This window comes from Lissotriton helveticus, chromosome 11, assembly GCF_964261635.1.
Source record: "Lissotriton helveticus chromosome 11, aLisHel1.1, whole genome shotgun sequence".
In the NCBI taxonomy this organism is placed as follows: domain Eukaryota; kingdom Metazoa; phylum Chordata; class Amphibia; order Caudata; family Salamandridae; genus Lissotriton; species Lissotriton helveticus.
Genome location: NC_136072.1, coordinates 37763997 through 37782841, shown reverse-complemented (window position 1 = coordinate 37782841; position 18845 = coordinate 37763997). Strand labels below are relative to the sequence as shown.

The window sequence follows — 18845 nt, the reverse complement described above, 5'->3', positions numbered from 1 at the left end:
ATTTATCCAGCAGTTGCAGGTATGCAGGCAACTAAAACCTGCATTTTGTAAACATTAGAAAAGTATTATTACATGCAATAATAGCACATCTATCAAAGTTATACCTATTTTATATAGTAAACTCTCACCTGTGAATTCCGAAATTAGACTGCTGTTTCCCAGTCCACCATTTCCACCCACAACAGAGACTTTGAGTGTGTACAGGTTGCCAGGTATTACATTAGTGACGGACACATTTACATATAACGCTGTGACATTTGAGGCTGGATTTCCTAAAACTCAAATTACATCCAAAACTTTGTGTTCAGCAATTATAAAGCTAAAGGGGTATTCTTATGAGGTTGATGATAAAAACTCTTCTTCGAGCAGTTCTCCTTCGGAAACTAACGTACTAGCTAAATTACTTAACACTAATACGCTTATCTAATCGTCTACCTGTAGCTTCACCATACTCATAACATTGTGTTTTGTAGGTATGATATGTCTATCCAACTTTTTAGCTAAAATATTGATTAATTCTTGCTTTCTTTTTTGCTATGTCCTGCTGAATATTTGGAAAGTTCTGTCTATTTCTTTTTTTTAACCAAATTCTCTTCAGCATCTGCCACACTATTGCACATCTCTTGTATTTCCTGCAACCTCGCCCTCTGTAGATATACATTAAAGCTGAGAGTTTCTCCCCAAATCTCATCTTTTAAAGTTTCCCAGACTATTCTTGAGGAGGCTGTACCCCTATTAATCTCCAAGAATTCTTGCAGCCAAGTTCTCATTTGGCCTACATATGGTGGGTCTGCTAGTTGCTTCCTATCAAAGGTGTATGTCCCCCTGGTCTACCCATATCCCCTACAGGTACCATAAGAGTTACAGGATTATGATACGATATAACTCAGGGGGAAATCTCAATTGTCACTTTGTTAACTTCCTTAGCAGTCATAAAGAAATAGTCCAGGCAAATCGTCTTGTGTGAATAAAAAGTAAATCCTGGGTTTGGCGCCTTACGTTTGTCCCATATACCTACCAAGTCATGATTTTCCACTAATTGTTCTAAGGCCCTGTACACCTTCAGTTTTCACTGATATATACTTTCTTTAAAGTGCAATTGATTTACATCTAAATGAATATTAAGGTCCCCACATTTCATCAATAGGGTAGGCAAAGTGGCCAACTCTGTGTTTAATTCATCAAAGGTAATTGCCTCAATGAAATTAGCCCCAAACATTGAGCATAAAGTAAACTATATTGTGCCTATTCTGTATTTTAAAATTACTAATCGACCTCTATCATCTACCATCCATCGGGGTACAACAGAGAGATAGCTTTTCACAAGAATCACAACCCCTCTTGAAGTCACATTCTGTCAATGACTTGCCAGCACATTTAGTCATAATTCCTTTAGCAACTCTCTCTTCTCATAAGATATATGCGTCTCTTGAATGCAAATTATGTAACCCATCACTGCCTTTAACACCAGGGCCATTCTAGATCTTTTTTGTCTATCATTTAGGCCACATATATTTATCGAGCTAATACAAAATGTATCTAATTGATTTTGCATTCTCCTTTCTGCCATTAGCGATTACTTTTCTTCCATCTTCTCTACTATTCCGTGCCTCGTGTATTATTATTTCTCTTTCCCCCTTTTTTCTCAATAATCTATACGTCTATATTTTTACTGCTTTCTTCATTCTGCTTAACAATGCTTAAATTCTGTGTGCTACCTCTATATTCCTTAAACCCCCCCATGATTTCCCCATGCCTCCTCTCTCCCTCCTCCCTCATAGAGGCTATCTGGTGCTCACTAAGCCACTGGAGTCAAGCTACCCTGGCTGAAGACGGCTGATCGCCGGAAACCGGTCCTAGGGTGCTTGATTCCGTTCTAGAGAAGACATGGCTTGGCAGTTCGGGCTGGACTGTTCCCATGAGGCACAGGGTCAAGACTGATTTGCATATGGCCATGTCTGAACTGGGGTGGCTTGGTGAGCAAAATAACAATGGTATAAACCCGGATCTGTGACAGGGGGTGAATGTTTTGCCATTGTGTAACATTCCGTCCATCATCTTGTGCATTTTGCAGTTCACCCTATGTGGGAAGGGTATGCCCAGACGTGGGTCCCGTGCTCACTACGCCACTGGAGTCAAGCTATCCTGGCTGAAGACGGCTGATAGCCAGAAACCGGTCCTAGGATGCTTGATTTGGGTCCAGGAAAGAAATGGCTTGGCAGTTCGGGCTGAACTGTTCCCATGAGGCACAGGGTCAAGACTGATTTGCATATGGCCATGTCTGAACTGGGGTGGCTTGGTGAGCAAAATAACGATGGATTAAACCCAGATCTGTGACTGGGGGTGAATGTTTTGCCATTGTGCAACATTGCATCCATCATCTTGTCTGTTTTGCTGTACAAAGTATGTAAGCCATCATTGCCATTAACACTAGGGCCGTTCTAGTTATTATTGTCTATAAATTTAGCCAACACATATTTATCGAGCTTATACGCAATTTATCTAATTGGTTCTGCCTTTTCCTTTCTGTCCTTATGGATTACTTTTCCTCAATCTTCTCTACTATTCCTCGCCTCATTTATTATTCTTTCTCCTTTTTTCTCAATAATGTATTGCGTCTATACGTTCACTGCTTTCTTCATCCTGCTTAACAATGCTTACATTCTGTGTGCTACCTCGATCTTCCTTAAAAACCCACATGACTTACCCGTGCCTCCTCTCCCCTCGCCAAACCACCCTTCGCTCCCTTCCACTGCCACTCTTGCATGGCTTTAGAACCTATCCTATCCTGTGTGATGGTGTGCATCCCTCAATGCCGCCTTCCTCTTATATTAACAATATTTTCTGAATTCATTTAAGCTAATCTACATCCCCCACTCCTCCTCCCAAATCTTCATCACTCACCACAGATTGAGGGCATATTTCCTAAACATTCTTTAGCATCAGCTTCTGTGGCAAAAAAATACAAATTTTCCCTCACCGCAACCTTCAGCTTCCCTGGGTTTAACAAAAAAGCCTGTGACGCCTTAGTTTGAAGTGGAGCTAACAGTTGGCGCAACCACCATTTTTTTCTACTGTGGCATTACAGTAGTCTGGTCTCACAAAGAAATCCTGATCTTTTGCCTGCCATTTCGTAGGTCTTAAAGAGCCTCTCGTGCCAAAAAGTTACCCAAAAAAATCAACATGGCCCTAGATTTGGACTCTTCCCGCCCTGCTTGCATTTTTACTTTAAATGGGAATCTGTGAGCTCTTTGTATCTCTACCTCCCAGCACGGTCCTCTGATGAGAATCACAAGGATTCGAATTGCGTAAGGCCAGGGACGATATGTAGGAATGGGAAACTGCAGGTCTTTTGAATTAAGAAAGTGGAAGCTTACCTGTCGTAGTGTGCGGTCCTGAATCTTGGGAAACCTTTTGGAGAATACATAAGCAGCAGTTCCAGGCTGCGTGGGATGACGCACCGCCAGGGAAAAAAACGCCAGACCCGCAAGAGTAAATTCCTTGCTTCTTGAACGGGCATTGCAGGCTCATTATCGCAGGCATGCAGAGTCTCATTCTAAAGCCCACTGGAGGGCGATGAATTGGTCCCGGTATCAGGTGCAGCATCCATACTCACCGGAGGGTTGCAAAATGAAAATGAAAAGCACTGCATCTCCCAGAGTGCTTAACAAATTACTTTTTACCAGGCTCACCTGAGGCCAAATAAACAATATAAAAGCTAAAGCAGGAGAATGCAGTTTGTTTTAAAATGATTTCTGCACAGGCCTCTGATGAGAATCACAAGGATTCGAAAGGCGTAAGGCCAGGGACGATATGCAGGAATGGGAAGTGGCAGACCTGCATATCAAATGCTACTCAATACTATTCCAGAAGTGTAGGCGTGAAATTGTGTCACGGCTGAGAAACAATGCTCTGCAATTTAATAATGACAAGATGGAGATTTTGCACTGTGGTGTGGGCAGAGTGCCGACCGCTTTACCATCTGACTTCTGGCCTATCCCTACAGACACACCTCTGGTTCCCGTTAGCATGGTACGCAATCTGGGGGTTAGCTTCAATGAGAAGCTTGACCTGGAATCGCATGTAAACAAACTAGTCAGGTACTGTTATATGCTCATCAGAAGACTCCGAAATGTTCTACCACTATTGCCTCCTCAGGTTAGAGGCATAGTGGTTAGGAGTGTTGTCCTCAGCCGCCTGGATTACTGTAAAGCTCTGCTACTGGAGTCCCTGAGTTATTTGATCTCGCGGCTCCAGAGTATCCAGGCAGCAGCAGCAAAGCTTGTCCTTATGAGAACACGTGGGTCCTCTGCATCTCAGGCTTCCGCCGAGCTGCATTGGCTCCCGGTGAGACAAAGGATATTGTTCAAGTACTTGTGCATAGCCTTTAGAGTGCTTCACGGACTTGGACCCAAACCGCTTCAGGCTAGGTTTGGATGGTACGTACCTGCACGTAGCTTGCGTTCTTTGGCAGCTAATCTGACAATCATTCAGAGGATCAAGAGATCTACAATGGGAGGATGAGCGTTCGGCGTCGCGGCTGCCCGTTAATGGAATAGCCTCCCCCCGGAATTGAGGCAAATACATGATCTGCTGTTGTTCCGAAAGAAAGTCAAGACCTGCCTCTTTCCCAGAGTCTAACCAGCCGGCCGGTCAGTGTTTGCAGCTGATTTTTACCTCTTTTTACTGTGTCTCAGCGCCAGGATGCCCGTAGGGTTACAGCGCGCTTTATAAGTGTAAAATACATACATACATATATACTAGCTAGCCTCTAAATAAAATGCTACTAGTGGGCCTGCAGAACTTATTGTGCCACCCACTTAAGTAGCTACTTATAACATCTCCCAGTGCTACCGGTGCATCCAGGATGCATTTTTAAACAGCAAATTCAACTTGCCAATATAACCCCCTTGCCAAGCCTTAAACCACCCTTTTATTGCATACAAGTCACCCTTAAGATAGGTCCTAGCCAGCCTATATGGCAGGGTGCATTGTCATTAAGATGTTGGAGTGCGCTTCAAAGTTTTATATGTTCAGGTGGTGACAGACTCTTACATTTGTTTTTCACAATTGTGAGGCATACCTCTCTCATTGGGTTGCCTTATTGCATTTAATGACAGCTAACTTTGGATTGGGAACAGGTAAGCATTTAGGGCCCGATTCACAGAACTAACTTAAGACAAAATCCTAAACTTACTACTTTTGGTATTCACAGAAGTTAGGATTTTGTCTTAAGTTTGTCTTAAGACAAACTTAAGACAGACTTAAGACAGAATCTTGTCTTAAATCTGTCTTAAGTCTGTCTTAATTTTGTCTTAAGACAAAATCCTAACTTCTGTGAATACCAAAAGTAGTAAGTTTAGGATTTTGTCTTAAGTTAGTTCTGTGAATCGGGCCCTTAATGTTTAGTGTCTGAGGATTTGTAATTAAAAAACCTCTTAAATGGTAAATCTGATTTAAATTTACAATTTTGAAAATGCCACTTTTAGAAAGTTGGCATTTCGCTGACCTAAACTATTTCGTGCTGGCGGCCTGTCCTAGGCTACATGACCGGGGTAGTTGTCAGTTGGACCTTGCTTTTTCCTCTCAATTAGCACACAGTAGAGGGATTAGGTATGCCTGAATGGGCCATCATATGACAGGATAGGGCAGAGCTGGGCACAGCCCCACATGCAATGGAATCGGCTGTTCTCTGCCCTCCTACAAAGGACTTGTCACCCAGCTGTGTTAATGCAGCCAACTCGCAATAAGGGAAGCAGGAAACTTCAAGATCTTCAAATGGAATTTTCTAGAAACTTCTCCTCCATCAACAAAGTCACCATGTATAAAAAGGGGACTCCCAGACCCACTGTTTGGTTACATTTTTGGACCTGGAGAAGTACCCTCAGAAGACTGCCTGCTGCTGTGGCCTGCTGTGTAATCCACAAGACTGCTGAGCTGTACCTGGAAGAACTACCTTGCTGTCTGGGGCCTGCCTTGAACACTCAGGGGTCTGCCCTGCCCTGCTGCATGAGCCCTGTTTCATCATGTGATCCCTGTTTCATCCCTTAAGCCTAGGACTCGCAGAGTAACTCCTAAAGCTAATTGTCTGGCCTCTTGATCGTCTTGGTTACAGCTTTAGAGACAGAAAATGTTCCAACCATCTTGAACCTGCACCTGGCCCAGCCTGAGTGAGTCCTGAACCCCCAGGAGGTGCTCCTACAATCTTGGACCCTTGGGTACAGTAATAAAGGTTCCCAGGTAGCCAAAATCCCAAACTTTTGGCTAAAAACTGCTCTGAGAACCGGCTTAAGACCGGGGCCAACCTACTTGTCTATCTGCCCAAGGTGCATCACCTGTCGGCCTGACTTGGCTGTAGCTCCCACTAGGTTCTTCCCCACAGCAAATCCTGTTCAGTGGTCCTTCGCCAAAACACTGTCCAGCCTCCTGAAACTCTCATCAGCTACAGCCTCCAGCCTGGCCCCACTGGAGATTTTCAGCTTCCAAATAAGTGACTAAGGCTCAATGTAGAAATCTTCACTGGGATTTCACCCAGTGTCTCCCCAACAATTATGCTTCATTCTCGATCACCACCTGTAGCCGTGTCCCATTAAACTTTACCTTTTCAGAAAATATTCTTTAAAATTTCTTTTAAGTCCGAAGGTAAGCGCTGACCTGGCACAGTGCATGTTTTGTATCTGACTTGCACTCCATCGAGGTTAGGCCATATTATCAACTTTGTCCTGGTATTGTGTGACTAGGTGGATCTTTATGTTGTGTGTATTTTATCCTAAAATTAAAAAAAATCATAACCATAGTTAAACTGGTTTGATTTTTGTTGTTTTATTTTCAAATAATTTATTAAAATGTATTCTATGTTTCTAAATTGGTGTGGGATTTTTTTTGTTGTGTTTTCAATTTATTCCTATTTGTGGGCAGCATAAATAATTTCCAATTTGCCTCTAAGTTAAGCCTGACTGCTTTTGTGCCAAGCTACCACAGGCTAATTTAGTCTTTCACCCTGACAGGGATTGTGGCTGTTGCTTGACGAGGGTTAACAAAAAATACAACCAACAACACCATTTCTCACAAGGACAGCATAAAGAGAGTGGGTAATGGGCCAGCCCCTTTCAGCCACTAACTTGGTAGCCACATTTTGGGTCAGCCCCCATGACTGGTATTCAGTGGCTGGAATGTCAGGTAGTGTGAGTGACAACATTATGTCACACTACTGTCTCCATCTGAATCAAGAAGAGGCATGCATATTGTCAGACTTTTCAATGCCAGGAATCCATAGTCTTTCCATCTGTCTCACCAAACTCTCTACCACCCACGAGTCAACAGGTAGGCGATAGATAAGCTGATGGGAATTTGCCAGTTTCCTGCAGTGTGTCCACAGTGGTACATGACATAAACGTGAACTTAACTAAAAAACTAAGAAATTCCAATATGGCATCATATAGACATATCTTAACTATTTTACATTCATTTTTAAAAATGTATTTGCCTATCTGTGTTCATCTTGCGGGCGAGCTACCCTTCTCACCTTCACTAGCTTTCGTAGATACATATTTTTATTTACTGCAAAAGAATTGTTTCGAATAATACTTCCTGGCTATTCTTGGAGATCACTGACCTGTGTATGTAGAAATGGAAGCCTTCTCAGTCTGAAAAGTCCCATCTGCAAGCACAGCAGAGACATAAAATGTATAGAAATTTCCAGGAACCAGGCCCAGAATGGATACTGTGTTGTTGATCACGTTCACATTTTTGGAAGGATCATCAGGTACCTCGACCCAATAGGAACTTGTGTTGCCAGTTGGTTGGGGCCAGCTCAGAGACACTGAATTGATGGAGACCTCGGTGACAGTCAGATTGCTTATTAGGACAGGCACTGAAAGAAAAAGACATGCATTCAGTTTTATGTAACTTTGTACAGTGGGCTACATCTCATTAGACTATTTTAGTCTTGAACTTTAATTAAAAAAAAAGAGATAGACAAAAATAACAATTGCAATAGTAAATGATAGGTCGGATGGACTCCTATGAGTAAGAAACAGCAAGATTAAGTAACAAGTGACCTGGGGCCTAAATAATAGTTGCAAAAGGACACTCTAAACATTTTCTTGGATTCCATTTTTTACAACTTTCAAACAATGTGAATTAAGAGTGTTTGCCTTTTTAACTTGTGAGGCACATACTGTACAAATGGAGCTATTCATACCTCACATAGAGTTGGAATTTACAATTGATGATATTTTTAGCAAATTGGGGTGAGACATCAGTACTAATTGGGAGTTTTCTAAATGTAAGTAATTGGTGCCACATTTCTCCCAAGCCCTTTCTAGGATGCTAGAGATGCACTTTGATGAGTTGTGTCATGACCAAGGCCAGATGTCCTGGAAGACACATGGACTAGCAGGGAACTATCTATTGAACCGTCTCCTTTGCTAAGGGTTGGGTAACAAAGAGAGTCTTGCTTCTAGGGTAAAAAGGTTGCTTTCACCAATATCCTGCAATCTTTGGTATGAAAATTAGATAAAAGTGAACTTTAGTGTGGTGCACCATGATAAATGATATCCATAGGCTTCACCACTTGAGCAAGAACCTGAGGGACAGATTCATCACACTTCCATGCAATGAAACGCAGCAAGACACTTTGCTAAGCTGCTTGAAAGGGAGAGGGCAGGAATACACCATATTTAAAAGATTATTCGCATTCCTCTCCTCTCAATGCGCTGGCACACAATTGGCTGCCTTGCACCAGCGCAGGCACCCTTGCACCATGGTGCAACGATGCCTGCATTCTAGGCAGGATTGTTTTTGTGCGGGAAGGGGCACCTTCCTGCACATAAATATTCCTCTGAGGCTTTTTCCTCTTTCTAAGTGTGCTGCAGAGCGTAGCACACATAGGGAGGGAAAACAGCAAAGAGAAATAAAGACATTGCTACTGGTTGGGCCTTACCTGGGAAGACGTAGCGTTTAGGTATACCTGTCTTGTTAAATGTGGGAGGGTGCCAAAATCCATGGGTGGGTGTGTGGGAACTCTCATGCTTCACCCATGGAACGCCTCCTTGGGGAAGAATAATGCAAGGCAGAGTCACGCAGGGCCACGCAAGGTGACCTTGAGTGGCTTGGTAAATCTTATTCTAGGTTTTGTGTTGCCCTGTGTCATCTTGCATGGCACAAGGGTGACGCAAAATATTGATCAATTTGGCACAGAGTACACCTCTCTTCACACAACTCCTCATCACAGGGTAACTACCTGAATACCAATGTAACATTTTCCCAAACATCCCATCGTACGCAGTCCATACTCCCACCCGCAGCTCTGCCACTCCTCTACCCAAGCTTAAATCATTAAAATTATTTTACCCCTTCGCTGCGGGTGTAATTCCCTCACGGTGCAGGGGTGTGGCTCTGCGGGGCTCGTGACAAGCCCAGCTTGTCATGAGTCACAGTGGAGATGCGCTCATGACGAGCTGGGCTCGCCACAACTCCGATTATTTCGCCCGCGCAGGCAGGGTATCAATCGCGCCTGGGCGGACCGCGGCCGTTATGACGAGCCCAGCTCCACTGTGACTCATGATGAGCTGGGCTCATCATGAGCATGGAAGAGTTAACAATCGGGGTTTTGGAATGTTCCTTTGCTTGATGGCATCTGGTTGGGTTGTAAAACCTATTGTGACATCATTCACAAGGTGGCTCTTTGTAGGATCTGCCCATTATCCTACTGTAAGTTTCCATCCTTGACGCTGGATTCCTGCTCCCACATACTCTTCATCACTGACAAACCCCCAATTTGTTTAACTTTGAGTTGTGTTAGTTCTGTTTGTTCTACAGTGCAGACATGTGTGGAAACACGCACATCAGTGGCATTTGCCCATCACCCTGAACCTGAACACAGCTGTACCTCACTGCTGCAAAGTTAGCTGCTGCTTTTGTAATTTGCATGAAGAAAGTTTGCAGTTTTCAATTCCTAAAAGAATTCACTATTTTAAAACTCAAAACATAGACCTTAACTCTCCAGTCCATCGCAATTCTTTCTGCGGATGGTAAATACATTTTTATTTCACAGTTGTATATAGTGTAGGAGAAACGTAACATACATTCCTACTAGGAGTGGCATTACAGACCAACCACAAACTTTTCACAAGGTCCAGTGAACTGTGGTTGATTTAGATGGTTCTTTAGTGACCATACACAAGATTGAGTTATGTCCTTCAATAAAATGTAAGCTAAATTTTGTTGGATAAGTTAATATAGCAAATATCATTTAAAACCAGATTAGTAGCTGCTAATGGCTCATCTTGAAGGCATACATCCCAACAAGCATTACCTTCCACTATAGAGCAGATTGGATGCTTCTAACAGAGCTTCATGTATATGGTGGGACTAATTTAAACTTTGTTGAAAAATAAATTACTGACCACAAAAGTGTAAATGTTATAAGTTGGTTTTACTTCAAATAATGAAATTGCAGAATTGTGGTGTGGGTGTTCTCACTGTAGACACTTGAAAAAAATGAATTGAAATTATTTGGCAGATAATTAGGAAAATGCGCCTGTATATTCATAGCAGGTTCATCCATGGTTCAGCTTCTAAGTGGTGATCACATTCAACACTGTGCAGCTGCCTACATAGACTTGGAGAGGGTGTTTTGCTTAATTTAACACTTTAACTTCCGGGTGAAATAGGGTGCCCTGGAGTGAAGCATTATCCACAAACCAATCTGGCTGAATGTCACTAGGGGGACCAGGCCTGCACCTGGTGTTAATTTATCACACCTTTGCATACATTTACATACATCATAATACACCTTATAACCAGTTTACCGTCTTTAATAAATATTTCAGAACATGACTTACCTCTGAATGCCACAGAACTGGCATTTCCTTGAAAAGAGTCATTTCCAGAGACAGCATAAACTGTGAATGTGTACAGGTTTCCAGGCACTAGGCTGTGGAAGGTTACTGATTCATTCTGAACTCTTATACTTGTTGAAGGATAGCCTAAGACATGTACCATGTAGGCGCTCTTGTTCCCATGTGGCGGGAGCCAGCTGAGAGACACTGAACCAATTGTGTCTTGGCTAACACTCAGATAGCGGATTGCATCAGGCACTGCGAAGAAACAAATCAGAAAATTAGTTAACATTTATTTTATTCTTGGAAGTATTATAAATGGAATTTGCTCCTCTATGCTGGGTTGTATGACAAAATATTCTGACAAAAATATTGAGGGCCAAAGCATCAAGGAGGTAAGTGTGTATGGCAATGTATACATTTACTATTTTTAACCTCAGATCTACATAACTTGAAGATTTATGTATAAAAAAGGTACATATTTGGGGAGTTAGGCGTAGTAAACCTATGCTTACTCTATAAATGTATCTTCGCAATATTTTGGTCCTCTATGGTTTAGCCATTATGGGGCTAATTTACAAGCCACTTACAGCACATTTGCGCCACAGTTGCATCACTTATTGTGGCGCAGCGGCGGCGTAAACAATGCACCACATTCCAGCCCATTTACAACTTGATGCATCTAGAGAGATGCATCACGTTGTAAAGCTTTGCGCCACATTATACCTGCGTCAGGTATAATGTATGCAGAATGGGCGTTCCCACGCAGGAAAGTCTCATAGAAGTGACACAGTGAAATCTACAACATTTCACTGCACCACTTCCATAAAGACACTGCGGCAAAACCCTATGCCTGCATGGAGCAGGCATAAGGAGTGAAGCAGTGTATTGGGAATGGGCCTCCCCATGCATTGCTGGAGTGGCGTCCTGCTTGCGACACGGCTTCAGCAATGCATAGCCTTTGCTCCAACAGATGAGTCAGAATTTCTAACGCTCCTGTCAATCCTTGTGCCATGGTACGCCATATTGTAAATACGGCACACCCATGGTGGCGCAAGGGTTTCGCAAGTATGAGCAGGGAAACTGACGCACCTGTATAGATTTTTCTTGTAAATCTGTTCCTATATATTTGAACCACAATATTCTGCAGTAGATATTCTGGTGGAAACACTTATGTGTTGATCATCACAGAATGCTATATTACAGGTGTGTGCTTTGCCAGATTTTGAGTTGTTTTTCTTGGAATGAGTCATAACACATAGAAGCAGAGTTTTGCACCCAGATTAGTGTATGAAAGGCCACATTTTAAGCACTTTCTCTGTTCACATTTTGCCAGATGTATGCTGGTGAAGTGTGAATTGGAAAAATAAGGCAATGCATATTTTTTGCTCGCACGACTCAGAATCCCTAGTCAGGCGCTAACACGCATTAGTGGCTGAGATGGGATTCACAGTGGACTCAGAAAAAGCCTGGATGGCTTCTGTGTGCTTTACTTTCATCAATCTAGTGAGAGACCACTGATACTGAGGAGCACAGCTTTGGTCCACCAGCAAGTAACGCAATAGGTCATGTCTTGAAAAAAATACTTTGTTTTAAAAAGGACAAACCGACTTCTGGACTCTAAAAAGGTAATTCTCTATCAACCAATGTTGTGTGTATTTTAAGTAGGACATTTTTTGTCAATATAAAATTCACAATGTTAATTCCAGCAAGAATAAACAAGGATCTCATAGGTGCAGAGAGTGAAGGGGGAATGTATTAGTGTATGGAATACCCAAATAAATTGACTGAAAAGATTATATTTAAATCATTCAGTACATAAAACGATGAATGTACATGTAACTAATTGAAAAAACAATCACAATTGAAATATGGTGCTACATTACCCACAAAAGGATTGAAAATGGTAGACCTCATAAGTCACACAGGAATTTTAAAAATAAATGAGGAACACACTAAAATAATAAGGAAAAGCAAAAAAAAACTTTTTCTAAACAAACTAATGAGTGTCACCCCACCAACAGTTTATAAAGAGGAGAGACACTACTTGCATTCCCCAAAGAAATGTAGGTTTGGATTTTTCTAACGGTACCTGTGTAGGTAGAAACAGAAACGCTGTCTCCCCTCAAAGAGCCATCTCCAGAGACAGCTGAGACAAAAAATGTGTAGAAATTCCCTGGTGTCAGGTTAGAGATTGTAGCAGATTCAGTATTCACTTCTACGGTTGTTGCAGGATCTCCAAAAACGTCCACCACATAGGAGCTTGTGTTGCCAGTCGGTGGACGCCAGCTCAAAGACACTGCACTGATGGAGACCGCGGTGACACTCAGATCGCTAGTGACGTTTGGTTCTGAAATAAAAAAAGGGTTCATTTTTAGTCATTTGTTTATATTCATCAACAACAACACAGTGGTGGCTGCTTTAGCGGCTAGGCTGCTAGCCAGTCAGTCAGTCAGTCATATTAGCTTTATTCGACAATTTAGTCATCAAAGCAGATGTACAAAAATAACTCATGATCTATAGTTAGAAATACATTAAAATAAAACTATAAAATCCATTAATAACAGTTAAAAAACATCAGGATATTACATTACATGTATGGTTCCTTGTGCCACCTACTGTGCAATGTACAAAGAAATTCATTAATATTGTACCTTACCCTTGCATACAATTCCTTAACAACATTATAATGGAAATGGGTCTAAGGGTAAAAACAACGGTCAAGTAACTGGAAGCATGTACTTAAAGCAAATACAGAACACTACACAACAAAATATTGCCTGAGATCTAATAGTCCAAGCCCATCCTAGGAATTTTGCCAGGGCAAGAAAAAAAGGTGCCACTGTTTCTGAGCGCAGTAGTCTAAGTGCTATATCATTTCCTTTAGTTCCCAGAGATTTGCATATTGGAGACAACGGCATGCGATGCGGGGCTATGTAAGCTGGGCAACCAAATAACAGGTGGGCCAAAGACTTCAAGTGTACATGGCAAATGGAACAAGAGGTGCTATTAGGAGGCCACTGTGGCGGGCACATCCTAATAGCACCCCCGGGACCACCGCCCTTATGGCGGGCGGTCCCGATTTACGATGGGATGACGGGCGGGCAAAGTCCGCCTGTCATCCTAATGAGGCCCCAAGAGTCTGAATCAGAAAGCAAGAAGAAATTTAGGAGTATAGAAATAAATATATGTTTTCCTCTATATCATCTATTTAGAATTTCTCAGCAGGTTAAACAGACATTTACCAATGTTTTCCAGGCCTACTCTTGATTGTCTAGACCTAGGCTAGAGAGACTGTCCACAAGAAGATTATATGACTCCTTAGAACAAGGGTATAGGGCAATTATACTTTACTAAAGTAATAAATAGATTTTATTTGGATTGCTTCTGAACATTACAATACATCAATATATCCATTCACAGGATATAGATGAATATAAAATCCCCATGATTTCAAACATTGTTCAATTACCCTCTTAAAATTCAGAATACCATGTATAAAGAAATTAAGTGCTAACATAAATATACAAATCTAAAGGCAAATAAAAACAAAGGTGCCTATTAGCAGACTGTATTTTGTAGTACATTTAGTAGTATTACAATAGTACTACTAACATTCAACAAAGTGCTACTAACAATTTGAAATGTTGAGTTCTCCACCTCTCCTAGTTTGTGTGTAAAGCTTTCTGCCTGACTTCAGACGTCTCCACACAAGTAGGTATTTGTTTCAGGAGAAAATGTGGGAGCGACTGGATTATGTAGAATACTTACTACCAAATGGAAGGGGCCATGGTAGGAGTAATCAAGGATTAGGTTGGGTTAAGAAGAGGTTTAGGTGAGGGAGATGCACCCATCCACAAAAAGAGTAAGCCCATGATTTTCAGAAACTGCACTTCTATAGTAACTACAGTCAAAAAGACCCAAAACTGTAGAACGTCTGAGAGCAGTCCAGCATCAAAGGAGTAACAGACATAAAATAGAGTACTATAGGAAATAATCCTAAAATAAATAATTATTTTGACTTTTGAAAAAAGATATGTAATGATTTTAAATGTTAAGAAAATATATGAAAAACAAATATGTTTGTTTAAAATTATTTTTAAAACGTTTCCAGTTTAAAAATAAGTAAAAATATGTTTTTGAAAAAATGTAATTCATTTAAAATAATCTTATCTAACACGATTACAAATATTTAATATATAATAAACAAATAGATATTTTTTTACCGTAGGTGGGGTTTTCTCAATAAATCTTTAAAAAATATTACACTTTTTATTATATTTACTTAATCATGTATTTCACAAGTGAGTTAGTAGTACTGCAGCATTTTTAAATTTAACGTGTTATACATTTAAATAAAATTATTTTTAGCTAGTATTTAGCTTCAAATATTTTTACATTTCCTTAACGAGATCTCCGTCAAGTTGGTAGAATTCTCTTTTGCCTAGTAAATTAGGCTTCACCTCTAGTTTCTGCAGGTGGAGATATATAAGCCTATCCTTTGCATGCAGTTTACTGAATAACCAAAAAAGAACATTTACTACAAAGTTTAAGAGTAAACTTACATGTGTAAATTTACTTATATGAAAGTTTACCTTCATGAATAACTGAACGATTACAAGGTAATCAGTATAAAAAAAAAATCTGTGTTTCAAGGTCTTGCAAGATGACAAAATTCTTATGAAGGTGCATACTTAACCCTAGATGCAAACACATTTTAAAATACCTAATTTGCATACTTTAAAAAGGAGGCTCCCGGTGCCCTGGCTCAACTCATGAAATTATTTATGCTTTCTATATACTTTTACAAAAGAGCAATGTAAAAGAAAATTGGGGCATCTGTAGACAATCTTAGCTCAGATGTACTTAGATTGGATTTGCAAGAAGCAGCTATAAATTAAGCACCCTGTGGCAGATTTACAAGAAACTGATGCGTCTGTAGAGATGAGTAATTTTTGTCCGCCGGCCTGCGATACCCTTGCGCCACCATGGATGCGCCACATTTACAATACAGCGCACCATGGCGAAAGGATTGACAGATGCGTCAGAAATTCAGACGCATCTGTTAGCCCAAAAGTCACGCATTGCTGGAGTCGTGTCGTAAGCACGACGCTACTCCAGCAATGCATGTTGAGGCATAAACGTATTGTACTATGTCACTCCTTACGCCTCCTTCAAGCAGGCGTAAGGTTTTGATGCAGTGGCGTCCTAGAAGTGGCGCAGTGAAATCTTGCAGATTTCACTGTGTCACTTTTACAAGGCTTTCATGCATGGGAACACCCACTCTGCATACATTATACCTGACACATGTATAATGTGACGCAGGGCTTTACAACGTGACGCATCTCCCTAGATGCGTCACATTATAAATTGGCCACATTGGTTATGGGACTGCTGTGTCACAAAAGTGACACAACAGCGGCGCAAAAGTGTCACAAAGGGCTTGTAAATCTGCCCCCAAGTGTTTGCAAATTTAGGGGCCGATTATGATGGCGGACGGACCTGAGTCCGTCCGCCACCATAGAGAAGGAGGCACCGTCCGCAGGGGCAGCGGCGGTCCCTCCGTGCAAATTAGGATGTGACCGCCACCCTGGCGGTCACATCCTGTATTTTTATCATTGCGGCGGGTGCTGCTTGAAGCAGCACCCACCGCAATGATAAAAAAGTAAGTTGTGCATTTGCATGGACAAAGCGGCAGGCACCTCGCGGTGCCTGCCTCTTTGTGCAGGCAAATGCAGGGGGGTACCATAGGTACCCCCCATGTGCACCCCCCACCCTCCCCTTCACCCCTGGGGGCCCGCAACGGGCCCCCAAATACAATTCTGTATGCCTTTACACGGCGAAAATGCCGCCGTGTAAAGGCATCTTTCCGCTGTCATCCTAATATGGCTGGCGGTGTCTGATAGACACCGCCAGCCATGTTAATGCTTTTCCGCCGCGGGCGGAATCCGCCCACGGCGGATTAGCGGCAGACAGATAGTAAGACCCACCAGCCATCCTAATATGGCGGTGGGTCTTGCAAGGCTCCCCGGTGGATTTCCCGCATCCTCCGGGCCGGCGGTGGCTTCCGCCGGCCCGGTGGATGCGGGAAATCCGCAATCGTAATGAGGCCCTAAATCTGATTGGGCTACCTCAGTCAGTTAGCAAAATAAGAATTCCCCGGGTGGCAGAACAATTTGCCTGGGATGCAATTTGCAACTGCATGTGATTGGCTACATTCACAAGGATGGTGGCCTTCAAGGGGGCAGTAAACTATTGTGCCTTTTATTGCATTTCAAGTGGAAACGTTTTTTTAAGCAGCCATAGGCTCAGATGCATCAAGGTAAAATCCGCTCGCAAAGGGGCAGATTCTCAGAATCTGCCCATTTGCGACCGGTATTTTAGCATTTGGGATGCATCATCCCAAAAGCAAAAATCGCAAATTAAGAATTCGCTAACTTGCGATTACTTGCATTTAAGGAATCTCAAATTGAGATTCCTTGAATGCAATGCGTCAAAGTTAAAAAAATTGTGATTTCGCTAATAGGAGTGGCAAATTACCATGAAGTTCAACTTCATGGTAATTTGCAAAAACTTTGAAAAATGCACTTTTGTGCATTTTTCAAAGTTTCATGTTGCTCACACACATGCCCTAAGGGCATGTGTGTGCGCAACACATGTGCACAGATCAATTTCAGGGGTGCAACAGGGTGTCCTTTGGACACCCCTGCACCCTTAAAATCGCATTCTCAATTTGCGATTCGCTAATTGCGATTCACAAATTGAGAATGTCTTCCCATTTATTCCTATGGGCCTCTAGGCCCATAGGAATGAGTGGGGAGGTATTCCTTAATTGCGACTCGCAATTTGCGAGTCGCAATTAAGGAATTTTAAGAATTCGCTATTTTTTGAGCGAGTTCTTCTTGCATAGCATTTTGCTATTCTTTATTAGCGATTCCTTATTTTTCGCTAATAAGGAATCGCAAAATGGATGCTTGATGCATCTGGGGGTTAGTTCCTTATTAGGGCTGATTTAAAAAAAACAATTGTTTTCCACTATAAAAAACTTGAGAAAGAGTTGGTAGTACTCCACTAGACCACTGTTTACTCCCCTCAAAGCTGCCACTCTGATTTCCATATGGAAGTTGTCCTAAGGGGACCTTTTTGCAGATGCCAACCAACCTTAGCAGTGTGGAATAGATCAATGGCTTGCAGCTGAAATTATGGTTGCAAACCACTGATACTCATACTAGGATAGATGTACTGCAAATTCTCCAAATTTTTCTGGTGATTCTTTAACCACTCATAACAAATTAATCACATGACCATGATACCATGTGCGTAATATCTTCATTTATTGGCAAGCATTCAGCTTATAACAAATAGTGTTATGTCATCACACTATGTTTACCACATATCCCATTAAGCAATACTCCCAAAGCATTTTGGGACTAGCTCCTCTTTAGGGCAGTATATCCTGAAAAGGATAAAGGCCAGCTGCTCCTGATTAGTCAGTCGACTTGCCAGGAGCGGCTGGTAATGATTATCAAAGTGTGGTGGGCACAGATATACTTCACTTGCCTCAAGCAGTAGCCCTCAAGAAAGCAAAATGCCTTACACATCTCTATCAATGTAAGATAAGGGCCAAGATCCAACCCAACAAGGTAGAACAACACAGGGTTGTAGTAAACTTAATCCAATATGATACCAATCCAACACTTTTATACATCTTGACTGAACACACTGATATCCAAACTGAGCTGGGCAGGATGAATAGGAAGGACCAAAGGGGGAAGACATCACATGGCCTTGAGATTTCCCAGAGAAAGGATTTTAGGAGGTAGCGAAACAAACCCCCAGATCAATGCACAAATACATCTGCTCCAGCATCCGTCTGTGGACCGTGAGCGTCTCTTAGCATAACTGGGGTTGTTTTCTTAAACAACAACTGGTCTCCCGACATTGAATTCCAATGTAGCGCTGTTCAGCTTGGGAATGAAAGGAGGAATGGGTAGCATGGGG

General features: G+C 41.9%; 1 protein-coding gene across 1 annotated transcript in view; it reads right to left on the bottom strand.

Annotated features, from left to right (window-relative positions):
- Positions 1-18845, bottom strand: part of LOC144792179 (receptor-type tyrosine-protein phosphatase eta-like) — a 67443-nt gene that overhangs the window by 16454 nt on the left and 32144 nt on the right. Inside the window, exons 4-6 of the mRNA XM_078667079.1 lie at positions 12937-13194; positions 10848-11102; positions 7616-7873 (exon numbers count right to left, since the gene is read on the bottom strand). Of these exons, the coding sequence (XP_078523205.1) occupies positions 7616-7873; positions 10848-11102; positions 12937-13194 (771 nt within the window). The remainder of the gene's footprint in view (positions 1-7615; positions 7874-10847; positions 11103-12936; positions 13195-18845) is intronic.